Source organism: Callorhinus ursinus, unplaced genomic scaffold, assembly GCF_003265705.2.
Source record: "Callorhinus ursinus isolate GAN/ISIS: 27379988/994484 unplaced genomic scaffold, GSC_fseal_2.0 scaffold88, whole genome shotgun sequence".
Lineage (NCBI taxonomy): Eukaryota > Metazoa > Chordata > Mammalia > Carnivora > Otariidae > Callorhinus > Callorhinus ursinus.
Genome location: NW_027397150.1, coordinates 1,453,861 through 1,464,506, shown reverse-complemented (window position 1 = coordinate 1,464,506; position 10,646 = coordinate 1,453,861). Strand labels below are relative to the sequence as shown.

Below are 10,646 nucleotides of genomic sequence, written 5' to 3'. Positions count from 1 at the left end.
GAGCCGACTTCTAAAAGGACCGATTTTGTGCTCCGCGGCTCTAGCACTTGCCAGAAGCGGCCGACGGAGGCCCCTCCCCCGCCGTCTATCCTCCCGAATATCGCCTCGGATTCACTTCTCCGCACGTCCTACGTTCCAGAAAGTGGTTGCATTTCTGCTCAGAGTTGTTGCTATTCTTCTCTTCAATCGCCTGTTGAGTTCGTAAGTGTTCAGAATGGTTTGATCCCTATGCGGCTGAATTCCTGAGACCAGATGAAATCCAGGTCTCCTACTCCTCCGCCATCTTGCTCCGCCCCCTCCAGTTGGACTTTTAAAATTACTCCTATATTCTTCTTTATGTATTTTATATTGTGTTTTTCCAGAATGGGCATATATTACGTTAGAATTGAGAAACTAAAATACTTTGAAAACCTTGTGTTATGATGTGTGGGATCCTTGAATATATAAGGAATCTGTTGGATTGTTTTAAAAGGAACAGTTGTGTATAGATGCAAAGAATCACAAAATATCTGGTAGCAATATGCTGAAAGTCGGGATGATCTTTTCCGAAAGGGTACACTGGCAATGATTATTGTAGGATATTCTATTATTGGTGTTCGTGTAGAGTTTGTCTTCTGGCTTTCCCATGCCACAGATACCAGAAGGTTCGTTCGTTCATTCTTCCTGAAGAACGAAAGCCGGGCTAAGGGGTGTAATGAGGCTACTGAGCATCAGCTAGTAGAGTAAATACACAAAACAACACTAATAGGAAAGGAAAAACTGCCTACATTAAAACCGAAATTAATGTAATGCCTGCAGCAGAGGAAAGCTCTTGCTTCTTCTCAATGAGCCCTTTTCTAGTTGACGTGGACCCCTTTTGCCACCTGGTCTTCAATCAGCCACTTGAATGCTGCTCATTAGTTTTGAGTCTCAGTCCTCTGTCTTCCATTTCTCTCTGTGTGACCTCTCCCTCAGAAAAAGCCTTTATTCTCATAGCTTGACTCTTCACCTTCTATGGGTGGCTCCCCATTCCCTATTCTCAGAGGTCCTCACCTACATTTCCAACCTTCTGCTGAGTGGTTCCACTTAGTCTTCATAAGCAACTCAAATTCATCATGTTTACAACTGAACTCACCCATGTTTCATATTTTTTAAGAATCACCTCATGCTTTTTCCACTGAGATTGGAAGAATGATTTTGCATTCTGTCCTCTTCTTCAAGCTCCATATTGAATCTGGGACCAGAGCCCAATTTATTCTTTGTAATACTCATGTCATATGTAACGTTTTTTCCTCCATTCATGCTCTCATCATTTTGGTTCAGGTTCCAGTCCTCTCATTATTGATGACATTGTGAAAACACGGGAAAAGAGTCTGAATGTGGTGTAAGGGTCTCCATTTAAGGCTAAGTTGTTTCCACTGGGATTCAGACATGTCAGGGTCAGGCCTACAGGAATGCATTTACATAAGGTATGTTGTACGTGATAGAGCTTCTGTGAAGGGATTCATATAGGGAGAGAGGAGGGTGAAGGAGGTTGGAGAGGCATGTTTTGCGTTTCCTAGTGTGGTGTCTAGAAGAGGGGCTGCAGGACAGGCTGGTTTCATGGGCACTGATACGCATAAATTAAGTCTATCTCTGCTGTCAGGTAATAGGGAGCAATGCAGGTTGAGCAAGTTTCTCCATTCTGGAGGCTGCAAGAACGCAGGGCAAGTCAGCACAGGGCCTATTGCCAAAATTCCTAGACATAATTGAACTAAATGACACTAGGAAGCAATACACAGAACTTGGTAGTGGTGTGTGTGCTTTTGTGTATAGCAGGTTAGATCTTGGAGGCGTGTCCTGTTCCTGAACCGGAATGGTCAATGGTACACAAATAACAGAATGGAGTTTTGACAAAGGTGCCAAAGCAATTCAGTGCGGAAAGGATAACCTTTTTAAAAGAGGAAATTGTAATAATTGGATATCCATATGTAAAAAAATGAACCTTGACCTAAACCTTCCATCTTACACAAAAATTAAAGGTACCCTAGATGTGTCTGTGTAAAACCTAAAACTATGAAACTTTTAGGAGAAAATCGTCATGAACTGGAGTTAGGCAGCAGGTTTTCAGATACGATACAAAAACATAATCATTAAAGATAAAATTGATAAATTGAACTTCAGAATTTAAAAATCTTTGTGAAATAAGACAAGCAACAGACTGGCATGAAATATTTTCAGGTAACTTATCTGACAGTAGACTTGTATCCAGAATATATAAAGAATTCTGAACATTTAAGAGCAGGAAGACAATCCAGTTAAAAATGGCACAATATTTGATCAGACATATCACCAAAAAGATATAAGGACGACAAACACATGAAATGCTGTTCAATCTTGTTAGCCATTAGATAAATATAAAGTCAAAACACTGTAGGATAACCATATACCTATCAGAATGGCTAAAATAAAAAATGCTGACAAGAGCAACAGCTTACAAGGAGGCAGAGCCACAGGGATTTTCATATTGGGAAAGCACATCGGTAGGGCCATTCTGGAAAACAGTTGGTCAGTTTCCTATAAAGTTAACCACACACTTATCCTATGACCTAGTACCCCATTCCTTGTTATTGACCCAAATGAGCAGCCCCTAGAAAAGCTATATGAAGAGATCTGCTCAAAATGTTATGGAAAGGGGTGCCTGGGTGGCTCCGTTGTTTAGGTGTCTGGTTCTTGCTTTTGGCTCAGGTCGTGAGATGGAGCCCCACACTGGGGTCAGAGCTCAGCATGGAGTCTGCGTGAGATTCTCTCATTCTCCCTTTGCCCCTCCCCCCCATACTCATGACTGTGTGCTCTCTCTCTCTTGTGCTTTCTAAAAATAAATCTTAAAAAAAAAATGGAAAAACCAGAATGTAACCCTAAAATATGTTCAAATAACCCGCAGGAGAGCATGAAAAAGAAAAACAAACAAAATATAGTGTACTTGCATCCTGACATGTCAATAATTATATGAAGTGGTCTAAATAGGTGCCCTTAAAACAGATTGGTAGAGTGGATTTAATAACATGACCCAACTATATACTCTCCACAAGAAACTAGCTGTCATATGATATTGGCTGGTAGACAATAAAAGGATAGAAAATAAAAGGATAGAAAATAACCATCGTGTAAACATCCAAAGCAAGTAGGACTGACTAAATTAATAGCAGGTAAAATAGACTTCAGAGAAAAAAGTACCAGGGATTGTGGATTTGGGGAGGGAGACTACAAAGAGAACTTCTCAGTATTGATGTTAATTTTGGCTTCCTGGGTAAGGTGGCTTTACAGGGTTCTGAAGTAAGTTACTGTTTATATCCCACCTCCCCACCTTACCCTTTGGAAGGAGGTCACCATGTGTGTGCAGGTTACTCTTGACAATTATGCTCTACCTCCTTGAGAGTAGAACATTATTTGGAATTCTTGCCAGAAGATTTGTCTTCTTTCCCCCGTGTATTTCTATCACATAAGTATGGACTTGTATATATTTTATTTTTTGGTTTATAATCTGGTACTACTTAGTTGCTCACGTTGTCCCAGCATTGGCTACTGTGTCCCGTCAGCCATCCCTACACTGTCGAGTTGTTTGACCACGTTCTTTCTTTTGGGCCCCGTAAGATGCTTCAGGCTTGTCCTGTATATTTCCTCTCCTAGTTCTAGGGGAGCCGTTCGTCCAAGATTCCTAGATCCTTTTATTGGAGACTGATATTAGAAACCAAGATCTGCGTTTCTATAATCCATTACCACAGAGATCATTTCTAGTCCTCTCCTCTTGCTTGTCTGTAACGTCCCACACAAACCAAGGAAAACCTGGTTTCCACCATCTGCTACCCATTTTCATGTGGTTCAGTTCCAGTATACCTTTATAGCACTGGAAGGATTGTTAACCTGGACCCCTGTGGGTAACAACTTTAAAAAACAGAAGATGGTGCTTACATGCAGTTCCTTTTGCTTTTAGTCTTCATAGACTTGGCTCATTTTCAGTGTTCTTACGGCCGTCATCTTCCCCTTTCCCCCTTCAGTGGCCTTGTGTTGTGTGTTTGTAGTACAGTTACATTCTTCTGCTTCGGCCTGCATTCTATTCTGGGGTCTCAGCCTCCTAAAGTGATTCTTCTTTCATATGCATACATTAGAGTTCACTCTACTGCAGAATGCTCTGGGTTTTGACAAATGCATAATGTCATAACCACCATCATAGTATCAGGCAGAAGAGTTTCACTGTCCGAAAATAATTCCCTGTACTTCCTCTCTGCAACCTTCCCTCCTTCTCAGACCTCTGGCAACCACTGATTTGTGTGCAGTCTCCATAATTTTGCCTTTTACATATACATATAAGTCTGTCTAGAGGTCAGAAATTCAGCATAATTCACCACTATACTCTCAGCACTCAGCACCAGACCTAATCCTCTTAACTAAGGGCCAGGCTTGTTTCTGGAGCTCTAAATGCTTTTCTGATTCGTTTTTATGTTGGGGAAAGTGGATGCCCATGTTGCCTAAAGTCTTAGCTGGTTGTTCATGAAGAAGACGTTACAGCTTGAACTTCTGCTAGAGACACTCTTCCTCTGGGGTGCCTATTGATTGGCTAGGGTGAGGCGCTTCCAACAGGAAACAAATTCTGTTCTCTGAAAAAAGCTCCGGGGACAAGGTCTCATTTTATTTGGGAAATCTGAGGCTCTAGGGAATTCTCTAGCACATCCCTATCTGTACTGTGAATTGCCCTTGGGTGATGTTACACTCTGGGTCAACAGAAAATGTCTGCCAGCTGGTACAAACTCAAGTTCTGTTTTCACCCCTTTTTCAAATTTAGCCTTGTTTGTACAGCAGAGAGCCTCATCCCTGCCTCCTTCCTAGGGTTGTCCTAAGAACCCAGTGAGAATAATGGTTGGGAAAAGGTCTGATTGCAAGAGACCTTCTTATGGAAGAGGTGTTTGCTACAGCACGATACGGAGTGTGAACCGTGACCAAGAATCCCAGAGAACCAGAAGGATTCCTCTTGGGTGGTGAATGCAGCCAAATATTCTGTGAGTGTTGGGACCATTGAGTAGGTCAGAGAAAGTTCTGTGGCCAGTTCCTCCATGAGGTGGGAAGGGCCGTTGAAACTTCCGACTTCATGATGTCTCATTGTGAAGCTGTTCCTTTTAGACAAGATTTCTGAAAAAACCTGGGTGATCCACGTGCCAGAAGTCCACGGTGATCAGGTATTCTGAGTGAGGCCAGGCCGGAGCTGCGCAGCCGTTGGCCCCCAGAGACAGCCCCACACATTCGCAACAAAAGCCTAGTGCCCGGACAACACACATTTACTTCGCTGAACTGCTGCAGGCTGGGCTCTTTCCTCTGCCCAAGGAGATAGAACTTTATGTAGATCACAAAATAATATCCCAAGGCTTCAATGTTTGTCATTAAATATTAAGCACATTTTGTTTGTTTCTCCATTATATTACACTGTGGTGAGTTCTGCATAAATCCATCTGCCCTGCAAGGCTGGGAGCTCCCTCCTTCGGGCAAGTGCAGGGCTTCTGTTGACCTGTCCCACGTCTAGCACAGTATGGGGCATAGAGCAACGACTCCGTGAGTGGTGGTTGAATGACTGGCAAGCCCTTTGCCGGCATAGCGTTGCTTTTAATCATTCTGTTCTTTCCTTTGTCAGTTCAGGACTTCTCCTAATTACTTGGAGCCACTGTAGAGTCTAGAGAACCTTACACAGAGTTTGATTTTTGTCATTGCTTCTCTTAATCCTGAGAGAGGCCTGGTAGTTCTGTTGGGGTCTTGAGGGCAGGTACATGTGCTGTACAGGTTTCTGTATGGTCTTTGAAGGCTTTTCTGAGTAATGTGCCCACCCTTGAATTCTGGTGGAAGGTGTGTCCTGGAGCCATGGTGCCCCATGTCTGAGGTCTAGCCTAGTCATTGACTCAACAGCGGGCCCTTGTTTTCCTTCCCTGGGTACTCACTTGAGCCTTAAACTCTAAATCTGTATGATACTCCTTGATCAGCCTCTGCTCCATGCTCTGATTGTCTGATTCAGCTTCATCACACGTACATAGTTATTTCTGTGTATTACCTCCAAATACTCTAGTCATATCCCACTTCCCCCAATTTTCCTGGCTTAGAGCCTGGAGATCCATAAAACTTCTTACACATCTCAGCGGAGCTGAGGCTTGTAAGGACAAGGATGCCAACGATTCACACGGATGCCTCCTATACTGAATCCTAGTTTTCCTGAATCTTGGGTGATTTCCATTGTTTTTAAAAGTTAAAGCTAAAATTTCTTAGTTTGGTGCACAAAGCCCTCACAGTCTGACCCCAGCCTACCCTTCTGGTCCTGTGAATATATTGTTCTCTTTGGGATTCTTTTTCTCCAACAAATCATTCATCAGGCACTCTTACAAAGGTTCTAAAGCCAGTTCACGTTGCAGGTCCCCGTCTCCGAGACTTCCCTGACATCTCCAACACATTCTCTCCTTCCCCTCCTCCCATCCCCCTGCCATCTTTTGTATAATACAACCTATTACAAAAAAGTTGGAACCATACTTTTAAATGTTTGTCTCTGCCATTAGAGTTTGAGCTTCTTGAAGCCAGGCAAGTGGGGTTTTTTTCCATCAGTCTTCCCCAGAATGCAGGACACGGCCCCTTCATTGCTATTACCCATTACACGCTGTCTGAATTAACAACAGCTGAACTGACCTAGGAGGATCTTTGAATGCGCCCTTAAGACTGACAAGATCTGGAATTGCAAGGATCTCTAATTAAACTGTCTGTAGTCAATCACCATCTTTAATAAGCTGTTTCGCTAGAAACTAGGATAAATTAAAGCAGCCAAGGGAGGAAATCTACTTTCCCTTGCTATCCCATCCAGAGACCACTCTCCCTATCCTTACAGTCACTTATTACTTGACATATCATGTGTGAACAGATTCTAATAGGGTCCAGTTTGAGAAATCCTCATGTTCTTAAGTAGGAAGGAATTGTAGGGAAAAACGCATACCGTGGATTCCGCTTTTTCCACTCTATTGTCTTCATTAGAAACCAAAAAGTCAATGAAAAACCCTGGGCCCACACTATCTCCTGACCTGTTCTCTCTCCAGGCAATTCCTGTTCTAGTTTGTCTATTTACCCGCAAAACCAGGGTTAATGCTTTGTTCAGGGGCTTTAAGGTTTTCAGACTCACAGTTGGATGCTGGTGCTGTTCTTCTGCCTCCTTGTGGGGCAGGTCTTTGGGAGTCAAGGGCGCATGGCTCTACTCCTAATCCTGCTGAGAGTAGATGCTAAGAGCCGCAGGAGAATGTTTCCCATCTTGTCAGGAAGGCTTTCTGCCAGTGGCCCGGAGAAGAGCATCCTTGACCTCCTTGTTCCTCAGGGTGTACACCACAGGGTTCAGCAGGGGGGTGATGACGGTGTAGGCCACCGAGATCAGCTGATCCTGATCCCTGGTGTTCTTGGACTTGGGCTTGAGGTAGGCAACGGAGGCACAGCCATAGTGGACCATGACCACCGTGACGTGGGAGGCGCAGGTGGCGAAGGCCTTCTTCCGGCCCTGGGCAGAGCTGATCTTGAGGATGGTGGAGACGATGAGGACGTAGGAGATGAACACCAGCCCCAAGGGAACAACGAGCACCAGCACTACTGATGATCACAGTCAGGATCTCATTGACTGTGGTATCGATGCAAGAGAGCTTCATCACAGGTCAGATGTCACAGAAGAAGTGGGCCACCTTTGTAGCACAGAAAGGTAACCTGAACACAGATGTCACTTGCATCGTAGCTACAATCAGCCCAATGCTGCAGGCGTCCCCCACCAGCTGGACACACACTCTCTTGTTCATAATAACTGAGTATCTCAGGGGGTTGCAGATGGCCACAGAGCGGTCGTAGCCCATTGCCGTGAGCAGGAAGCAGTTAGTGATGCCAAAGGTTACAAAAAAGAACATCTGTGTGGCACGGCCTTCCCATGAGATGGATTGGTTCATACCCATGAGACTGGAGAGCATCCTTGGGAGAATGACCAGTGTGTACATGGTCTCTGAAGCGGACAGCAGGCTCAGGAAGAAGTACATGGGCGTGTGGAGGTGGCGGTCAGTTTGGATAATGGTCACGATGATGACATTGCCTGCCAGGGTGAAGGCGTACAGAGCCAGGAACAGGGCAAAAAGGGTGAGCTGGTGCTCACGGAAGCTGGAGAAACCCCGGAAAATAAATTCCGTGATGAGAGTACGGTTCTCTCTCTCCACTGAGCGGCTCCTAAACCTGAAATGTGGAAGAACAGAAGGTGCATAATTTCAGCAAGGCTGTTGAAGCACATTACTCAAATTGATTGAAATTAGTTCTCAGCTGCAAACCTGGGGATACATTTCTCAGTGCATTAAAGTTTAACTCTGGGTTTATTTAAAATACTTTTACTCTGTGGCCATCTACCACAATTTCCTATGCATCCCGGATTCCTTATTTATTTATTTTTGGTCATATTCCCACAGCATAACTACACACATTCCCCCTTCACCCTACTTTTCCTCCTTGACATCTGGAATGACCTTCCTCCTTTTCTCCTCTTATTTAAATCTTTCCCCGTTCCTCAGGGACTGAGGCAGGCGTCGGTACATCAATGCCTGGTGTGCCGTGATGTTCTAACACATACGTGGAAGATTGTCTCCCCACCAGGGCTGCCCTGTCCTCGCACAAACGCCCTGCAACTTTATCCCTTCCGCATCTGCCTATCTTACCAGCTCGGGATTATGGATAAACTAGAGAATTGGAAACAATTTAAGGATTGACTGGAGACTTTTTTTTTCCCCTTTCAAGACTGAGTCATACCTTTGCTGATCCTTTAGGAAGTAGAGGCAAAGCAGACTCAGGTTCATCTTGTTTTCAAGGAGGAAGAGGCAGGTCTTAACCGACCACCATCCTCTGCCCACTCATGGAAGGCTGCTGATGGTTTGCGGCACTGGCTCATGTTACATGGTAAACTCTGCTTCAGCTCTGCCTTCCCTAAACTCAGAGGCAAATTTATAGCTGGTACAACTTAGTAGGCGTGCACCTTCTCTGCAGAGGTAAACAGTTGTGCCAGGGAAGATGCAGCAAATTCGCACCTCTCAGCTAAAGCTAAAGCAGACGCTGAATATGAAGAACGGAGACTAAAGATACATCATTGTGTTGAAGGATGGGGCTCAGTCCAGTTTGTGTAATATTTCACATTTTTATCCCGTTAGGCAGTAAGTTCCTGTAGGGTACTTAAATTATATTCTGATTTGCTTATGCATGTCCAGAAAGACTGTTCACATAAAGTAAACCACGTCAGTGATGAAGGTTAGGCATGGAGACCTCCAAGTTTATAAAAATTTACTTAGAAGATGTTGGCTACCAGCTGTTAATCATTTACACTAAAAACACTAAGAGTAAAGCTGCAATGGAAGAAATCTCCGAAGAGAGAAAATCATTTGACATCAAAATATGTGGCTAAAGACACTGATCTTCTGTGAGGCCTCTGGGCAGACACTAGGCAGTGGTCCAGCCATGGGGAGGCATGACTCCTGGGTCACAGCTCCTGAGTGTTCTAATGATGAACATGGGTGCCGCCAACCACTAATGACACTTAGTGTCCTGCCATCTATATGACAGTCCCACCTGATGAAGAATTGTCCTGTTCCAGATACCAAGTAAGATTTCTCCTGAGGACCCCTGGGCTAGAGTGACCTCTGAGCTGGCTGATGTCTGTCTGTCGTGAGGTAGTAGGATGGCTACTATGACCTGGCTAGCATCCTCCACCCTTGGGGGCCTGTAATTCTTCCACGGAAGTCAAGGGAAAGAAGAGTGAGCACAACCTTACTTACGGAGATGGTGATAAGAGCTATTAAAGTACAATAAATTAAAGCCAACCCATGGGCAATAAGCCCCTTTTCATTTTCTCTTCTGAAGAGTACTTACATCTGTCTGCCTAGTGCTGAGTCACACCAGGAGCGCCAGGCTGGAGGCGGCCCCAGTGAGCAGGTGCAGGGATGAGCAGAGTGACCGGGAGGGAGGGCCCGTCACAGGCGGAGGCTGAGCAGCGGCGGATGTATGCTCTCTAGCAGGAATGGGGGTGGCTGGGGTGTTGCGGGTGTCACTGATGGCACCTCTGTGTGAAGCCTTCACAGCCAGAGAAGATGCTCTCCCAGGAGCAGCCAGTGGGGCTCCCCGGGCTCATGCCCTGAAGATATCCCAAGAGCCCCCTCCCCCCGAGGCTGGGAGGATGCAGACAGTAGGCACCTGGGGGCCTCATTATGTGAGGGGCTCACTTATCCGGTCCCAGGAGTAGCAGTTTGGGAACTTGGGGGTGAGTTTTTGCTTCAAGTGAAACACAGCATTAGACAAAGCTGATTTATTTGGTTGAATTTTACTTGTTAGACTCTCTCAGCACAGATGTGCCTTGGAAATCCACGGTTGACAGACACAGGAAATTCAAGCTTGGAGCCCTATCAATTTGCGTGTCGGGAAGCTTAGGTCCCTGCTCAGTTTAAGAATCTGGCTTTCTCCTTTGGAATAAAAGTAGACCACCATGGCTGTGGCTCTGAGGAGGGTCGTCCATGCTGCCTTTCTGCTCCCTGGTATTTGGAAGTGGAAGTCAGTCTCTGGATCTGAGGACCCTCAGACCCTCTTGAGGTCAGGAAACAGATGAGCGCTGA

General features: G+C 45.1%; 1 protein-coding gene across 1 annotated transcript; it reads right to left on the bottom strand.

Moving 5' to 3' along the window:
• Positions 1 to 7,288: 7,288 nt before the first annotated feature.
• Positions 7,289 to 8,846, bottom strand: LOC141371702 (olfactory receptor 10J1-like). Its single transcript, XM_073888243.1, is given in 3 exon segments — positions 7,289 to 7,609; positions 7,611 to 8,235; positions 8,800 to 8,846. Coding segments are annotated over 3 exon segments (993 nt in total).
• Positions 8,847 to 10,646: the final 1,800 nt, after the last annotated feature.